General features: G+C 43.4%; 1 protein-coding gene and 1 pseudogene across 3 annotated transcripts in view; one reads left to right on the forward strand and one right to left on the reverse strand.

Annotated features, from left to right (window-relative positions):
* LOC106589837 (microtubule-associated serine/threonine-protein kinase 1) overlaps positions 1-20,118 on the reverse strand; it is an 87,597-nt gene that overhangs the window by 47,094 nt on the left and 20,385 nt on the right. The window contains exon 1 of one of the 3 annotated variants that reach the window (XM_045707916.2): positions 15,071-15,361. The exons of the other annotated variants lie outside the window; for them this stretch is intronic. Coding sequence (XP_045563872.1) covers positions 15,071-15,090 — 20 coding nt within the window. The 5' untranslated portion in view covers positions 15,091-15,361. Of the gene's footprint in view, positions 1-15,070; positions 15,362-20,118 lie in introns of those variants that run through there. 3 annotated transcript variants of the gene reach the window in all.
* Positions 555-3,226, forward strand: LOC145863943 (tRNA pseudouridine(38/39) synthase pseudogene; annotated as a pseudogene).

Here is a 20,118-nt window from a genome sequence, read left to right on the forward strand (position 1 = left end):
CTTGCTTCATTCTGCAATGACCCGTCCACGAAGCAGTAAGAGGGGGGGGGGTTACTATAGCAACACAAAAGAGTCACACAATATGAGCGGTGAAAACATCTCGAGCTGGTTTCCCTTTTCTACAAGTCCCATTGATACACAAACAACATCCAGCCCCTTCCTTCCTGTAACAATACTGTAGTTACAATAACAGCTCATTATTATTCCTTTCTTTAATAGGATCCCCATTAGGTGTAACGAAACAGCAACTACTCTTCCTGGGGTCCACAGAGAACATGACATAATACAGAACATTAATAGACCAGAACAGGTCAAGGACAGAACTACATGTAAAAACAGCACACATAGTCTACATATCAATGCATACACACAATATCTAGGTCAAATAGGGGAGTTGTGCTGTGAGGTGTTGCTTTATCTGTTTTTTTAAAAAAAACAGGTTTGCTGTTCATTTGAGCAATATGAGTTCTATGCAATAATGGCTCTATATGATACTGTACACTTTCTTGAATTTGGTTCTTGAATTTGGGGGCTGTGAAAAGACCCCCGGTGGCATGTCTGGTGGGGTAAGTGTGTGTCAGAGCTGTGTGTGTCAGGGCTGTCGAAAGGAGCGGACCAAGGTGCAGCGTGTTTGTAGTTCCACATTTTATTAAATCCATGAAACCTTGCAAAACATAAATAACTGAAATTGACAAAACAACAAACCGTGACGCAGAGAAAAACAAACACTACTCAAAATATAACAACCCACAAAACCCAGGAAGAAAAACCCCTACTTAAATATGATCTCAAATCAGAGGTAACGAGGACCAGCTGCCTCCAATTGGAGATCAACCCAAAAAACAACAACATAGAAATAGAAAAACTATAACTTAAACGTAGAAATAGAAAACATAGAAAAACACAAAACACCCTCTGTCACACCCTGACCTACTATACCATAGAAAATAACCTCTTACTATGGTCAGGACGTGACAGTGTGTAAATTGACTATGCAAACTATTTGGAATTTTCAAAACATGAATGTTTCTTATAAAAAGAAGAAGTGATGTGGTCAGTCTCTCCTCAACTCTTAGCCAAGAGAGACTGGCATGCATAGTATTAATATTAGCCCTCTGATTGCAATGAAGAGCAAGACGTGCCGCTCTGTTCTGGGCCAGCTGCAGCATAACTAGATCTTTCTTTGCAGCACTCGACCACGACTGGACAACAATCAAGATAAGATAAAACTAGAGCCTGCAGGACTTGCATTTTGGAGTGTGGTGTCAAAAAAGCAGAGCATCTCTTTATTACGGACAGACCTCTCCCCATCTTAACAACTATTGAATCTATATGTTTTGACCAATCTAAGGGAACACCAGGTCTAGAACTTACTTTATACTTTGCACTCTGACTTTATGACATTTGACCCACATCCCATCTCAATACATGACCCTTGAACTTCTATGACATCACATTATACTAAAACATGCAGATGAAACATCAAATAATCTGGTGTGTGGGCAGTTTCATAAAACATCATAATCTGTCATATAAAGCGTTTTAATCTACTGTATCATAATCCATTTAATCCAGATGTCAGGCTCAGCCAGTAGCAGGCAGGCAGTCAGCCAGTCAGCCGGTGGCAGTCAATCAGTCAGTTTGATAGTCAGTCAGTCAGTAGTTGACAGTAGTGTTAATTAACAGTCAGTCAGTAGTGTTGTCTGTCTTGTGTGATCTGTGATTTCTAGACATCAATAACCCATGCTGTGTCTTCTGACTCTACCTCATGAGGTCACACTGTAATAAAAATCCCATTTGGTAAAACATGATGATGAAGCAGCAAATCTGCTGTGTGGGCAGCAGTTCATAATCCATGATAATCTACTGCATCACATCACCAGGCTACAAACTCTTCCGGTGGCAGGCAGTCAGTCACTCCGACAGTATTTGACAGTAGAGTTGCCAGTCAGTGTGTGGTTGTGTGATTTATAGAGAATCAATGGCCCATGCAGTCTCTGTCTGTCTGTCTGTGGGTTCTGGTGATCAGTCAGAGTAACAGCGGAGAAAGCTGTGATAACAACTGATGAGAAAAAAGGCCAAATGGCAGTGTATGTGTGTGTGTGTATGACTAAATCAAAAGTTCTCCCATGTCACCCCTTCTCCTCCTCACACTCCACACTGACTTCCAGTCGAAGCTCGCATCCACTACAAGAAAGAACATGGTACTTTCCTACGGAGCAGCAAGAGGAACTGCCCCTCCCTACCTTCAGGCTATGCTCAAACCCTACACCCCAACCCGAGTACTCTGGTCTCTTGGCTCTCCCAACCGTACAGGAGGGCAGCTCCCGCTCAGCCCAGTCAAAGCTCTTCTCTGTCCTGGCACCCCAATGGTGGAACCATCTTCCCCTGAAGCTAGGACATCAAAGTCCTGCCCATCTTCATAAAACATCTGAAACCCTACCTCTTCAATGAGTATCTTTGGAAGGTTAACAGAAGCCTGATGCTGGTGGCAGGAAAAAGAGGGACCGACTGTTTGATATCTCGACCCATCCTCGGTGCCATGTTGCACTGCGCTTGCTGTCCAGGAGAACACAGACAACACTGTGGAGGCCCGGCTCTTATGAAGACTCAACTGATCCAGGATCGCCAGAGTTCTAACTATCACTGTTGTGGCTGAACCGACAAAGCAGTCAGTGACTTTTCCCAGGTCATATCCATAGACTTGCGCTCCATGTCTACGATGAAGTCAAGAACAAAGTGGACGCGGCGGAGCTCCCTTATGTGAAGATGCTGAACAGAGTCCTGCCCCAGGACACCAGGATTCTTGACTGGTCACCTGCTGCGGAGGGATTCAGTGCACACTGCGACTGTCAGTCCAGAACATACCGGTACTAGTAGTTCCCATGTGGTGCTCTGGATGTAGTGTTGATGGCAGCGGCTGCCAAACGCTATGAGGGCACCCACGACTTCCACAACCTGTGCAAGGAGTGCTGCAGTTCCGGAGGACCATCCTGTCTGCCACGGTCCAGTCTGTCCATCAAGCTCACCCTACCATGCCCACTGCCACAGACCCATAAGACCTATCATATTTGAGATCAAAGGACTGGCCTTTCTCTATCACCAGGTGCGGTGCATGATGGCTGTGCTGCTGATTGGCCAGAAGCTGGAGGCTCCAAAGATAGTGGATCAAGTCCTGGTTGTGGAGAATCCCTGGCCACGCTGCAGCAACACTGGACCCAGATAGCAGTCAAGACCCAGGTCCCTTACTATAACTGAGATATGTGGTTGTACCACCTAGCTATTTTAAGATTTAAGTCGCTCTGGACAAGAGCGTCTGCTAAATGACTAAAATGTAAAAATGTAAATGTAAAGGAAAGTCAATGGAACATGTAGCTAAAATATCACGGCTCAGTTCCATCTGTCTTAGCCTGGAACTCACTGTGATGCTCTCACAGCCTCTCTTTTAAATCTGCCTTTGAATGAGGACGAGCGTGAAACCTATTCTCTATTCTGTGAAAGAGAAGGTAACCCACTGGGCACACCACATCATTTCAATGTGGAAAATTGGGTAATATTTGGTAGATACGCATCAATAAGATTCCAACCTATTTTCACCCACTCAAAACGACAGCCAAACGTTTGGGAATTCAACAATGTGTTATCACTATGCTTTCAACCATCTAAAAGCACAACCAAATTCTAATGGAAATTCAATGTCGGATTTTTGGTTTTGTTGTCACCTAAATGTGTTATCACTGCGCTTTCAACCATTTAAAAGCACACTAAAGTTCAAATGGGAATACAATGTCAGATATTTTGTTTATTTATACAACAACTTAATATTATTTTTTGGATGTGTTATCACTGTGCTTGATCTAATAGCACAATCTAATAGCATGGCGCAAGTGATCAATGCACTTGTAACGGTTGTCGTCTGGAATGGAGGACCAAAACGCAGCAGGAATGTGGATGCTCATCTTGTATTTATTTTAAACCAAGAAAACACCAAAATAACAAAAGAAGAACTCACGAACAACAAAACAGTCTTGTCATGCTCACACACACAAAACAAGAAACAATCTCCCACAAACACTTAACCAAACACATACCCATATATAGGACTCTCAATCAGAGGCAACTAGAAAACACCTGCCTCCAATTGAGAGTCCAACCCCAATAAACTAGACATAGAAATACAAAAGACTAGAGACCACATAGAAATACAAAAACTAGAACATAACCCCAAAAACCCTGGAAATAATAAATCAAACACCCTACTACATAAAACACCACCCCGAACCACATAAACAAAATACCCTCTGCCACGTCCTGACCAAACTACAATAACAAATAACCCTTATACTGGTCAGGACGTGACAGCAGTAAAGCCTTACATCAGGCTATTTACTGTCTTACAAAAGTAATATAGAATTATGTTTGGTTGACAACGCAACGCAACATTTAAAGGAGAAGTATCTGCTGCTTGGATAGTTCCAACTGGCTTAATCCTGTTCTTTAACTTTTATTTTTGGTTGAGATGGAGACATGAATCCAACATATCATTTGTTAACTTGTCGACAAGGTAATAGGCTATTTACCGTATTGAAAAAGTGAAATTGAATTGTGTTTGATTGTCAACGAAAACAAATATCAACTTTTGAAGGAGATCTTCTGCTTGTTTAGCTCCATCTATGCCACTGAGTCTGGTATTTAATTCCAGTTTATCTACAAATGAATAATTGATCTGTTGGCGTCACGTCTCCATTTCAACCCAAAATGTATGTTTAGGAATAAATCAAATCAAATTTTAAATGCACTTTAAATACAGTTTGATTTGATTTGATTTAATCCTATTCTTTAACTTGTATTTTTGGTTGAGATGGAGATGTGAATCCAACATATTTATGATTAACTTGTAAATTCTATTTGAAATTAACCAGAGCTTGAAACCCAAGGCCTTTATTTATTGGCTATTTTTAGTTGAATCCTGAGCTGAATTTATAGAATAGCTGTTGATGACTTCCCAAATGTTATATAGGCCTAAATAGCATCATTGATGTTATATGATTGATATGTATGATAAGTATGGTTAGAGTTAATTTGCTCTGTTGAACCTACCCTTTGGAATGACTTCGATAGCAAGTGAATCTTTTAAAACCGATTAAGGATCGGATCCTTTTTTTCAATTTTCACCTAAAATGATATACCCAACTAACTGCCTTTAGCTCAGGACCCGAAGCAAGGATATGCATATTCCTGATACCATTTGAAAGGAAACACTTGGAAATGTGGAAATTAATGTTGGAGAATATAACACATTAGATCTGGTAAAAGATAATACAATGTATTTTTTTGTACCATCATCTTTGAAATGCAAGAGCAAGGCCATAATGTATTATTCCAGCCCAGGCACAATTAAGATTCTGGCCACTAGATGGCAGCAGTGTATGTGCAAAGTTTTAGACTGATCCAATGAACCATTGTATTTCTGTTCAAAATGTTGTATCAAGACTGCCCAAATGTGCCTTATTGGTTTATTAATACATTTTCAAGTTCATAACTGTGCACTCTCCTCAAACAATAGCATGGTATTCTTTCACTGTAATAGCTACTGTAAATTGGACGGTGCAGTTAGATTAACAATAATTGAAGCTTTCTGCCAATATCAGATATGTCTACATCCTGGGAAATGTTCTTGTTACTTACAACCTCATGCTAATTTCATTAGCATATGTTAGCTCAACCGTCCCGAGGGGGACCCACCAATCTTGTAGAGGTTAGGTGGAGATTTCACAACAATAATTCTCACGATAGCAGGTCGTAGTCAGTGACAAATATCAAAAATAAGCTGGGCTTGGTTAAAACCCTGGATGTGAGACCAAAGGGATAGCTGCAGATCAATCAACACTCCAGTAAGAGATGCTGTCCAGCCTATTGCATTCTTATAGTGGATATTACCTTGAAGATCTGACGTTGTTTCAAAGGTACACTATATATACAAAAGTATGTGGACACCTCTTGAAATTAGTGGATTTGGCTATTTCAGCCATACCTGTTGCTGACAAGTGTATAAAATCAAGCACACAGCCATGCAAACTCCATAGACAAACATTGGCAGTAGAATGGCCTTACTGAAGAGCTCAGTGACTTTCAACGTGGCACCGTCATAGGAACTTGACTGGCCTGTACAGAGCCCTGACCTCAACCCATCAAACACCTTTATGATGAATTGAAAGGCCGACTGCGAGCCAGGCCTAATTGCCTGACCTCACTAATGCTCTTTTGACTGAATGGAGCAAGTCCCCGCAGCAATGTTCCAACATCTAGTGGAAAGCCTTCCCAGAGTAGTGGAGGCTGTTATAGCAGCAAAGGGGGACCAACTCCATATTAATGCCCATGATTTTGGAATGAGATGTTTGACGAGCAGGTGTCCACATGCTTTTGGTCATGTAGTGTACAAATTCAACATAGTTTGTCTGTGTTGAAAATTGGTTACAATGATGACATGTGTTTGACATTTTGAGGGAAACAGTTGAGGGAAATTTTACCCACAAAACAACGTAGTTGATGACTTTTTTCAAATCCAATGTATTTTCCTCGTAGATTCCAAATCACAATACGTTGACAAATTACATTTAAAAAACATTGCGAGAAACAGAGAGGGGGACTGACAGGACATGAAAAAGAGTAAGGAAGAGACATAAAAGGGGAGGAAAGAACCATGAAGAGAATAAGGGGAAGGATGACATGTAGAGGGAATGATAGCTAGTTAGAGGAGAGCTGCATGTTTCTCCAAATAGTAGAGCAACCAATCCTGTCGTTGTTTCCTACTGTACCCAATCTGGTGGCTGTCACCAGGTCAAAGGTCAAATCAGTGGTAATGACTCGTGTGAAGAGCGATTATCCCCTGTGCAGGCCCCTCACTGGTACACTGCCATTAGTCTCACATATGAGTGCACAAACACACACACACACACACACACACACACACACACACACACACACACACACACACACACACACACACACACACACACACACACACACACACACAGACACACACACACACACACACACAGGATACCAACTGAGCGTATTGTGCTCTTTGTGTGGGGAACAGTGAATAAAGTAGAGAGAACAAAAGAGTAAAAGAGAAAGTGAAAGGTGAGAGTGCACCACTTCTCTTCTCACATCATTTCATTTCTGTCAATTGCAGAGCAGACAATATTTTATTTACTCTACAATCATAGGAAGATACTGACATTGACACTTCTGATGCAAACACACCGACCCATCCACCCACACAATCCTTGGACGACAAACCAGCTTGTGTTTAAGTTCACTATGTTTTGTGGTCTGGTTAATTGCTTTCTAAATAACTGCTCAACATGACTATATGACTATAGTTCCTATACCAAGGCCATGTCCACAGAGACAACACACAGAGGACAGCTACCATTACGTCAAGATAAACAGTGTGTGTGTGTGTGTGTGTGTGTGTGTGTGTGTGTGTGTGTGTGTGTGTGTGTGTGTGTGTGTGTGTGTGTGTGTGTGTGTGTGTGTGTGTGTGTGTGTGTGTGTGTGTGTGTGTGAGACTTAATGGATGTCCATAGATACTGTATGGGCAGCATGGTGATCTGTAGCTTCAGTAGTCCTACATCTTATGTAACCGCAGTTAAAAGAAGATGAAACAGAGACTGGATGTCTTCCCAAACTGCGTGTCTCAGGGAGGGTGGGATATGAAAAAACACATTTGAAATAAGACAAATATAAGCACCCACCAAATTATTATAATAATTATTATATTGATGATTATTATCATTATTATAATGATAATTATTCTTATTCTTATTAAAGGGACTGCTAGTCTAGTATATCATAGTAGACTGTTCTAAAGACTATGTGTAGTAATTCCCAACCCATCTAAACGGGTATATCATCATGGTGGACAGTGTGTGTGTGTGTGTGTGTGTGTGTGTGTGTGTGTGTGTGTGTGTGCCTCTGTATGTTTGTGTGCATACGTGTCTATACAGTAAGCATGAGTGTGTGCTGATGTAACGTTAGTGTCGTCTTCTGCATGCTGAGTCACAGGGCAGACAGGACACCATGCAGACCTTTCTGATCGTTAGAATATTGATCGACCCGAGGCAATTTCCTGTCAGGTGACCTTTCTATGACACTCCGGGTTTCTTAATGTTTACCGCTGTCTGATGTGAAGCAGTGAAATCAGAGGTCACAGTCAAGCCACAATATGAAGTTTGTGTGTCAGTCCATCACTATTGTCTATTGACTTTCTCTGACACTTCCTCGGGATTTCTTAAAGGGGGACTGCAACATTTACAGCTGTCTGGAGTCAAGAAACTGAGTCAGGGAAAGGGAGGGAGGAAGGGGGGTATAGAAAAACTCAGTCAGAGAAAGGGAGGGAGGGGGGTAGAAAAACTAAGTCAGGGGGAGGAAGGGAGGGAGGGAAACTGAGTGAAGGAAAAGGGAGGCCAGGCGGAAGGGAGAAGAAAGATAAGACAAAAACGTCAATGAAAATCCGAGTGCTCCAACCTTCCCATCTAGACCAATTTAGTGAGAAACATTGTAAAGTCCTTTGAGGGCCTACGCCTGCTCACAGCAGGGTGTTCTTTCACATCCACTGATAAAAGGGAAGGAAGACATGGACCTTGTCCCAAATGGCAACCTATTCCCTATACAGTGCACTACTTTTGACCACGACCCATAGGATCTGGTAAAAAGTAGTGCACTCTGTAGAGAATAGGATGCCATTTGGGATGAACACATGTTGTCCCCTTTACACTATAAATAGAGGATGCCAACAGACAGAGAAAAGTCTGGCCCTGCTAGATAGCTACAGTCAGACCTGGGTTCAAATACTATTTAAAATCAGGTAAAATACTTTGATTGTTTGCCTGCCTGGAGTGCCAGATGGACAGGGTTTAAAGTATTGGGACTATTCAATCAAGCACAGATGAAGTATTTGAAATTATTTCAAATAGTACTTGAACCCAGGTCTGGTAGCTACATCATCTAAGAGGATGTCTGTCTCTGTCTGTCTATCTAGCTATTTCTCTGTCTGTTTGTCTGTCTAGCTACAGTAGCTAGCATGGCGACAAGACATGACAACTCTGGCCTGTAGGTCTGCCTGTCTGTCTATTTAAGATGACGGGGCCTGGAGCTGTCAGAGAGAGAGAGTAGCCTTCCAGGGGAGTTCTAGTTAGGAAACACATCAGTGAGTCTGACTACAACACATCTGGAGCCCAGGCTGTTAAACCAAAATATACTGACTGAGCTAGCCACGACGGAAGCTAGCAAAATGCTACAGCTAGCACACTTTAACAGTAATAGGATAGTCCATAACAGTGATATTAGGTCCATGTCATAGCTCTTTAAGCCCATACAATGAGCTAGTGACAATGCTAACAAAATGTTAATGAAAATGTTCCTCCACAAATGTAGAAAGGCCTATAGATATTTTTCTCAAAAATGAAAGGACTATCATGACCCTTTATAAAGGTGATATGCCTCTTTAAGAAACTATTTTTGTTATGTTATTGTTATTCTTTTGAAACAATGGGTGGGCAACTGCGCTCTATTATAGTCTTTAATTCAAAATGATGTCAGTCACAGGCGCGTAGGTTTAAAACAAACAGAATAATGAAAAGGCTATGTTATGCCTTGTGGTCATACTGTGGGCCTCAGGCAGTCGGTTACCCCGTTTGAACTCTCCTATCATGATTTATGACGAAGTTATGTAGGATATTCTTGAGGTGTCAAAGCGTGCCTTCAAGGCAGCCATAGTGACACAGCAGAATCAGAAGCGAATTGAGGCACTGAAATATCTTTACTGTAATATCTATTGACTGAACTGAGGTAAATGTTTTCCCCCTTTTGAACGGTCCTATTATTACTGATGACAAGGTTAGGCTTTTTTTAGGTGTAAAAAATAAAATGTGTCTTCGAGGTAGAGTGACACAGCAATCATCAGAAGCTTGGAGGGACAGTGCTATCTTGTGTACTGTGTATTGACTGAAAGCTATATTGAGCTGAGACTGGGAGGTGGTGCATTGAATCAGCTATAGCTTTTGTTAACAGACCCTTATGCAGGCAGGGGGTTGCATCCCAAATGGCACCCTATTCCCTATAGTGCACTACTTTTGACTAGGGCCCATACGGTGGCAGTGCACTCTCTAGGGAATAGGGTGGCATTTGAGACCCACACAGGGTAAATGACCTGGAACTATTACCTCGTTAAAATATAATTGTCTACGTTCCAAATGTCACCCTATTCCCTATGTAGTGCACTATTTTTGACCAGGACCCATAGGGAATAGGGTGCTGTTTGGGACACAGACGCAGACAGTGTCATACACACGAAGTCTAAAGGACATTTAATATCATTATTGATGATGCGTATGGTTAAGTGGTTGTCAAATCCTCCACTACGGAAAACCATGTTCTTTGAATAATACATTTATGTAAAATACTGTACTAGTGTATATTAACACTAATACTTTTCTTATTATGACAATGATTGATGAATAATGCTTAGCCTTGGAACATGGACTCCTTTCCATCAACAAGCCACATACGCTACAGTCAGTTGTTTAAAGAACAAAAATAGGACAGCACTCCGGAGAATAAACTTAAATGAACATATTTTTATTGCCGCGGGTATGAGCCTTTCCTCAGCGTGCATGGGGCAACAGCAATCAATATCACCACAATTCGACAAGTACCCAGCACCTGATCTAAGTTTATATAAGGTGGAGTGGAGCACGTTGTTTATCTTTACAGTCAGTTGTTTACCATTTCTGTCACGAATCCCACCGAAGGCGATTCCCCTTCCTGTTCGGGCGGTGCTCGGTGGTCGTCGTCACCGGTCTACTAGCGGCCACCGATCCCTTTTTCCCTTTTCGGTTGGTTGGGTCTGATTGTTTTCACCTGTTCCTTGTTGGGGTTTGATTAGGAGCTATTTAAGCTGGAAATGCCCGCTTGCTGTTGTGCGGGCTTGTTTCTCCTGTGTAGTGTTGGTGGACGTGTTTATTTGCTTTTACGCAGTACTGTAGTGGGTCCTGTTTTGGCCCGGTCTAGGTTTTGCGCCTAGTGTATTTTGGCGTGATCGTATTCAGTCCTGTATTAAATTGCATTCGTCCTACCCTCTGCTCTTTGCGCCTGATTCCTGCACCCATGCGTTACAATATCAATGTTGTGAAATCCAGATGGATAAGAAGATTATTACTCAGCTATCATGATGAGAAACCAAGTAATTACCAGTACACTGAGTCACTAATGGTTTTGGGGGAGTTAGTGTGTACACCTGCTATCAAAAAAACACCCAAAGTGATGTACTCCCTGCGCTCTGTTTTGACTACTGCCCACCTGCTAGTACAGAGGTAGGATATTAATTTGAACCGGTTGCTACAGCAGGAAAATAATCCTGCAGCAACAGGAAAGGTGAATTATTACGTGGATTATAATGAATGGTTGATACATTTTTCGTGAGGGGAAATCAAGTCTGTTAAACATTTCCTCCAGCAACAGGATGATCAAATTAAGATCCTACATCTGTAGCAGTCAGATTCCAATAGCGCACAGAGAGAACTACACCAATCTGCTTTCACGTTAGCTAGTCTGCTAGTGTATGTAGCTTAACACAGAGGAGAGAAGGCTCTGTGCATAACCATAACATCAATAGCATTGATTGACTGGGGGCGTAGGGTTAACAACATGGTGGCACACAACTGATATGACTGCAATGTAAATCTGGACTTCAACCACGTTGCAATGTAAATCTATAGAACACACAACTGATGAGGGGTTACATACAAACACACTCTTTCTTTCTCTTGTTCCCTCTTTCCTTTATACTAGCTTTCAAATGATATTCTTTGAGGAAGACAGAAAAGAGAGAGCGCGAGAAAGAGAGATCGAGAGAGAGAGAAAGAGAGAGAGAATGAATTTTGAGTATAGCTAAATTTTGAGTACAGCTAAAAATAAAAGAATAAAGAGTGGAAAAAAAACTAAAGACTAAAGAAAAGAGAGAGTCTCTTTAGAGTGCTGAGTTAACCCCAGTGGGCTGCTGTTAAATGTAGGCCCAGACTGTACCTCAGGCTCTGCCTTTCATTTTACACCCCACTCATTCTTCCCCTCTCCTGTTCTACACTCCTCCTTCACTTCGTTCTATCTATCCTTCCGGGCACGGGCACAAAGCATCTTCCTTCTCTAATCAATCTCAATTATTGAGACAGCCTGAGAGAGTCGGCCAAGAACGAGCGGCTTGCAAACACACACACACACACACACACACATGCAGGCAGACAGACAGTGACACACACTCACACTCACACACAAGCACGCACACACATACTGTACATAAACACTGATATACCCTGATAAGAACATAAGACACACTACCACCCACGTTATGCTAGAAGCTACACACATAAACATGCCTTGCATGACAAGTAAGTACAACAAATCTCTGACCTACTACATGGAGTGTCATTTAATGAAGATTATCATCATCAGATCAGAGAACAATGTTTCCTCCTGGGGGAGATTCATACAAAGAGATTACAGAGATGGAGCTGTAGAAGAAACCTTGAGACAGGGTGCTGGAGGTATTATCACACACACACACACACACACACACACACACACACACACACACACACACACACACACACACACACACACACACACAGATGCACACCCACACACACGCACACAGATGCACACCCACCCACACACACACACACACACACCACACACACACACACACACACACACACACACACACACACACACACACACACACACACACACACACACACACACAGACAGAGAGATAGAGACACACACACACACTGCTGCCATCGGACAAAGGGATTTATACTAATCCTCCTATGAGCAGATGAGATGAAGTCGGAAATAAAACGCTGCAGGACAACTGGGATTGTGTACTATGGCAGATAGAGAGAGAGAGAATGATGGGAGGGAGGGAATACAAAATAGTGGTAGAGATGGGGAAGGCGCTCTAACCCAGACACCACAGTATATGTAGCACAGCATTGACCCTCCTCTACAGAAGCCTCTAACCCAGACACCACAGTATATGTAGCACAGCATTGACCCTCCTCTACAGAAGCCTCTAACCCAGACACCACAGTATATGTAGCACAGCATTGACCCCTCCTCTACAGAAGCCTCTAACCCAGACACCACAGTATATGTAGCACAGCATTGACCCTCCTCTACAGAAGCCTCTAACCCAGACACCACAGTATATGTAGCACAGCATTGACCCTCCTCTACAGAAGCCTCTAACCCAGACACCACAGTATATGTAGCACAGCATTGACCCTCCTCTACAGAAGCCTCTAACCCAGACACCACAGTATATGTAGCACAGCATTGACCCTCCTCTACAGAAGCCTCTAACCCAGACACCACAGTATATGTAGCACAGCATTGACCCTCCTCTACAGAAGCCTCTAACCCAGACACCACAGTATATGTAGCACAGCATTGACCCTCCCCTACAGAAGCCTCTAACCCAGACACCACAGTATATGTAGCACAGCATTGACCCTCCTCTACAGAAGCCTCTAACCCAGACACCACAGTATATGTAGCACAGCATTGACCCTCCTCTACAGAAGCCTCTAACCCAGACACCACAGTATATGTAGCACAGCATTGACCCTCCCCTACAGAAGCCTCTAACCCAGACACCACAGTATATGTAGCACAGCATTGACCCTCCCCTACAGAAGCCTCTAACCCAGACACCACGGTATTTATAGCACAGCATTGAATCCTATCTCTGACAAGTGGCTAGGCCACTGACCAGACACAAACCTCCAGAGTCCTGTGTATGACTGCCTGTTTGTGTGTGTAACATGTCTATCAATCATCTACAACAGTGTTTCCCAACCCTGGTCGTCCAGTTCCCCCAACAGTACACATTGTCATTGTAATCCTGGACAAGAACACCTGATTCAACTTGTCAATTAATCATCAAGCCCTCAATGAGTTGAAGGAGGCGTGTTTGTCCAGGGCTATACTAACCTGGAGGACCAGGGTTGGGAAACTGACCTACAACATCCCAAATACATGTGCATCACCAACATGCTCACAAAGGGAGGTTCATTACATCATATGGAACAGAGAAAATCATGCACACATGCGCGCACACTTAGGGTTAAGTGCTCAAGGGCACATCAACATATTACTCACCAAGTCGACTCGGCATTCGAACCGGCGACCTTTCAGTTACTAGCCCAACGCACTGAACCGCTAGGCTACCTGCCGCCTCATGCCTCATTATACTTGTGATGACTTCTTGGGGACCAACAATTGATTCCCATTCAAAATCCTATCTTCCCTAACCTCTAACCCTAAACCTAACCTTAAACCTAACCCCTAACCCTAATTCTAACTTTAACCCTAACCTAACCCCTAAGCCTAAAATAGCCTTTTTAAAAGTGAGCACCGGCAAAATGTCCTCCCTTCTCTGAATTTTAGTTGCTTTACTATTCTTGTGAGGACTTGGTGCTCACAAGTATAGTAAAACACACACACACACACACACACACACACACACACACACACACACACACACACACACACACACACACACACACACACACACACACACACACACACACACACACACACACACACCAGTGCCAATAGGAGACAGAGGGACAACTGTGACACAGCATGAGAGCTGGCCGGAGGTTGACAACCATCAAAACAACAACAACAACAACACCTTTATTAAACCTCCACCTAATGCTATGACAGAAAGAGAGGGAGATGAAACCAGGTCCACGGTGAGAGACAGAGAAATAAAGAGAGAGAGAGAGAGAGAGAGAGAGAGAGAGAGAGAGAGAGAGAGAGAGAGAGATTCAGAGAGCTTTGCGGTTAACGTTATCACTACACAGAGAGACAGGGGGAGACACTAGAAAAGAACTGAGAGAAGACAGACCGATAAGCAATGAGATAAAAGGAGAGAGAAAGACGGATGACATTAGGTCTACAGTAGAAGGGGAAAAAAACAGAGAAGCTCTGCCATTACCTTTTCGTGCGTCGAAACATGTTGCTACAGGATGCGCTGTGCTGCTTTGGCAAACCCACAGGAGACTAGCTGAGCCACACAGACAGACAGACACACAAGCAGCTAGGCAGTCAAGAGGTTGAATACACACTCCACAGCACCAGCATGGCAGCCTGACGGGGAGTGTGTGTGTGTGTCAGAGAGAGGGTGGAGAGGAAATGTCAGCAGAGCTACAGACAGCGAAAGAGAGAGAGAGAGCGATAGAGAGAAAGAGAGAGGGAGAGCGTGACAGAGAGGAGAGAAAAAGAGGGAGGGAACAGACTGCCTTGCTTCCCTCTCGGAAAGAGGGAGGATTCCGGGGCTGCTCTCAAGGGCAGGAAGTGTAGAACGATGGAGGGGGGGGGTATAGAGAGTAATAACAGCAGGGATGTGTGTGAGTGTGAAAGCTATCTGAGGGAGGAGAGCAGAGAGCAGTGGACTGTGGACTAATGTAAATGACAAGACAGAGGAAGAGAGAGAGGGGGAGAGAGAGCAAGAGAGGGAGGGAGGGATGAGGTGACAGCTTGGTGTGTGTGTGTGTGTGTGTGTGTGTGTGTGTGTGTGTGTGTGTGTGTGTGTGTGTGTGTGTGTGTGTGTGTGTGTGTGTGTGTGTGTGTGTGTGTGTGTGTGTGAGATGACAGCAGCACGGGTGGACAGCTACCAAAACAGAGACTGGTACTTATTGGAAAGCTTGAAACAGCAATTGCAGTAGGAATCGAATGACAACAGCAATAGGATATGTCATTTTGTACCTTACCCCTCTCCTCCCTTACCCCTCTCTTTCATTCCCCTACCTCCCTCTCCTCTCATCTCTTGCTCTCTCTCTCCAACAAACAACCACCCTGCCATTTCATAAAACCCTTCCTTTTCTCCAACAAATGTATGATGATCTGTGACATCATACATTTGCACTAGATATTGCAGAAATGAGCATTGAGTGCAACAACCCTACACACACTGCCAAGGAAAAACGTCATCATGAGGCCACACATACTGCCAAGGAAAAACGTCATCATGAGGCCACACATACTGCCAAGGAAAAACGTCATCATGAGGCCACACATACTGCCAAGGAAAAACGTCATCATGAGGCCACACATACTGCCAAGGAAAAACGTCATCATGAGGCCACACATACTGCCAAGGAAAAACGTCATCATGAGGACACACACAAGTGCACAGGCACACGGACACACACACACACACACACACACACTCGACAAAATAATTAAACAAATCCGACAGTCCAATTACAATACTACACACACACGCAAAACACACACAAACACACACAGTCAAGGGAGAACGTCATCATGGAGCGCTAAGATAGGAACAGAGAGCACAAAATGATTCAACAAATCTTATCCACATAGCAAATGAGATGATACTAAATGCTGACCAGGACTGACAGTTGCACAGCAATGCTGATGGGACTAATTCAAAAATAGATGTCCCTCTAATGTAGACTAGGGCTGCATCCCAAACAGGACCCGATGGGCCCTGGTCAAAAGTAGTGCACTATATAGGGATTAGGGTGCCATTTGGGACACTACCTAGTAGGGTGTCTGAGCTGAGAGATAAAGGCTGTGGCTGAAATATACAAGAGGGGGAGACAGCACTCGTGCATATCAGTGAAGGGAGGTTAATACGGTTGCAAAATTCAGGGAACTTTCCAAAAATCCCCAGGTTTTCCAGATATCCCAGAATCAGGAAGGAATAAGCAGGTAATCCGGAACCTCAAACCAGGATTTATGGACACTAATGATGACTAATGTACAAGTATGTGTGTATCTGTACTGCTTTGCTGACATGGTAGTTTGGGAAACACAGTAAGCAAAGATACAGAGAGACAGAGGGAGGAGTCTGATCTTACAGAGAGAGAGAGTGACACTGGGAAAGCGACACAGGAGTACCTAGCTTCACCCATGTTCAGTGTCCTGTTGTGACATCTGCTGCCCTGAGGTAAAGGTCAGAGGTCATGGACAACACCCACCAGGAAGTGACCTGACATGGTGGGGAGGGTCACCGATCACCATGATGATAAAAACATATGGTGAGTCACTGGTCCTTACACCAACTTCAATTTGCTTACTGCCCCAATAGATCCACAGACGATGCAATCGCCATCACTCTGCACACTGCCCTATTCCATCTGGACAAGAGGAATACCTATGTACGAATGCTGTTTATTGACTATAGCTTAGCATTCAACACCATAGCACCCTCCAAGCTCATTATAAAGCTTGAGGCCCTGGGTCTGAACCCCGCCCTGTGCAACTGGGTCCTGGACTTCCTGACGTGCCTGCCCCCAGGTAGTGAAGGTAGGAAACATCACCTCCACTCCGCTGATCCTCAACACTGGGGCCCCACAGGGGAGCGTGCCCAGCACCCTCCTGTACTCCCTGTTCACCCATGACTGCGTGGCCAAGCACACCTCCAACTCAATCATCAAGTTTGCAGACGACACAACAGTAGTAGGCTTGATTACCAACGATGACGAGACAGCCACAGGGAGGAGGTGAGGGCTCTGGGAGTGTGGTGCCTGGAAAATAACCTCTCACTCAACGTCAACAAAACAAAGGAGAAGATTGTGGACTTCAGGAAACAGCAGATGGTGCACCCCCCTATCTACATCGACAGGACCGCAGTGGAGAAGGTGGAAAGCTTCAAGTTCCTTGGCGTACACATCACTGACAAACTGAAATGGACCACCCACACAGACGGTGTGGTGAAGAAGGCGCAACAGAGCCTCTTCAACCTCAGGAGGCTAAATAAATTTGGCTTGTCACCTAAAACCCTCACAAATTTTTACAGATGCACAATTAAAAGCATCCTGTTGGGCTGTATCACCGCCTGGTACAGCAACTGCACCACCCGCAACTGCAGGGGTCTCCAAAGGGTGGTGTGGTCTGCCCAACGCATTACCGGGGGCAAACTACCAGCCCTCCAGGACACCTACAGCACCCAATGTCACAGGAAGGCCAAAAAGATCATCAAGGACATCAACCACCCGAGCCACTGCCTGTTCACCCCGCTATCATCCAGAAGTAGGGCTGGGCGATAAATATTTTTTTCCCCCCGATATATTCGAGTTTATGTTTTAGCTCGATATGGAAAATGCCTGTATCGCAAGAATTGAGGTTTTGTTATAACGTTGTAACGTTTTACAAATGCAGCATCTCACGGTCTCTTCTCTGTCAGCCCAATGTCGAATCATGTCCCAATTGCGTGCCGACACGTGCACAGAGCTTATCCACCAATCACAACCCTAGACAGCCTTTCACAAATTATAACCACGCCGTAGAAGTGTAGCGACAGTAAGAGTTCCACCAAAATGGAAAGTGAGGAAGCCATGAAATCATCCCCAAAAAGGGCAGCAATGTTTTTTTAGTAATATGGAAGTGGTTCGGATTTAAGAGGTCTGATGTTCAGCAAACAAATGTCCTGTGCAAAATGTGTTGAAAGACAATTTCTACGAAAAGCAGCAGTAATACCAACCCCTTCCATTACCTGCAACTGAAACATGCGGTGGAATGGGAGGAATGCGTGAGACTACGCAATGCTGATTCCAGTCGCCCGTTTCCCAAAACGTCTGCTAAAAGACTAACTACCATAGCCGCATCCTTTTCAAACATAATCCCTTATGACAAGAAATGTTTGAGGTGAAAGGAGATAACGGATGCAATCTTTACAGTAGAAAAGCTAGGCTTTAAAAAGCTGCTAGGTACAGTTGACCACAAATATCAGCTGCCAAGCCGCAAGTATTTCACGGAAGAAGCCCTGCCACGATTATACACTGCTACCCACGAAAGAGCCACAGAGAAGCTGGCTAGTGTTTCTTATTTTTCCACCACAGCCAATCTATGGTCGAGCAAAAAACAGAGCCATACCTAAGTTTGACAGTCAACTACATAAATGAAGACTGGAAATTGCAAAATGTCTGCCTCCAGATGTCTTACTTCCCCGATTATCATACAGGTGAAGTAATAGCTCAGGGTCTCAAAGGCTCTCTGGCATCGTGGAAGAATAGAGAAGATCGACAGGTGTGCATGACAACGGACAGCAGGAGCAACATGATAAAAGCATTGCGCTTGAACAACTGGACCTGCCTGCTGTGCTTTGGGCACAGGTTTCAACTTGCCATCGGTAAGTGTGACATTGGATAATTAAAGTGAATTCAAGAAAGTTATGTTCAGGCCAGCTGTAGGCTAATGTGTTAGTAGTTGTCATTCTGCCAATCCAATAGCAAATAACCACAGGCTGTTTTAATTATAACAACAAATTAACTAAATGAATACATTTTCAATCAAAATTATTTTATCAATTACATATTCAAACAGCTAGTGGTCAAACATTTCCTAAACAATAGAATAGACGCGTGGGTGTGTGTTGTTCATATGTTTTGCACAAATAGGCCTTGAGGCCTTGTTTATTTTTTATTTTAATAAAGAAAATTCCGTTAATAATTATGTCTTGGCCTTTTTTCATTTGTTTAGAGAAAAACAAGAAATCGAGATATATATATCGTGAATCGTCCAAACCTCTGAAAAGAAATGTACTTTTAGGCCATATCGCCCAGCCCTATCCAGATGGCAAGGTCAGTACAGGTGCATCAAAGCTGGGACTGAGAGACTGAAAAACAGCTTCTATCTCAAGGCCATCAGACTGTTAAACAGCCATCACTAACACATTAGAGGCTGCTGCCTATAGGTATAGACTAGAAATCACTGGCCACTTTAAGTAATGGAACACTAGTCACTTTAATGTTTACATATCTGGCATTACTCATCTCATGTGTATATACTGTTTTCTATACTATTCTACTGTATCTCATTCACTTAATAATACTTACATATCTTGCATTACTCATCTCATATGTATATACTGTTTTTCTATACTATTCTACTGTATCTTAGTCCGTTCCGCTCTGACATCGCTCGTCCATATGTATATAGTCTTAATTAATTCCTACTTAGATTTGTGTGTATTGGGTATATGTTGTGTAATTTGTTAGATATTACTTGTTAGAT

Source organism: Salmo salar, chromosome 02, assembly GCF_965601325.2.
Source record: "Salmo salar chromosome 02, fSalSal1, whole genome shotgun sequence".
In the NCBI taxonomy this organism is placed as follows: domain Eukaryota; kingdom Metazoa; phylum Chordata; class Actinopteri; order Salmoniformes; family Salmonidae; genus Salmo; species Salmo salar.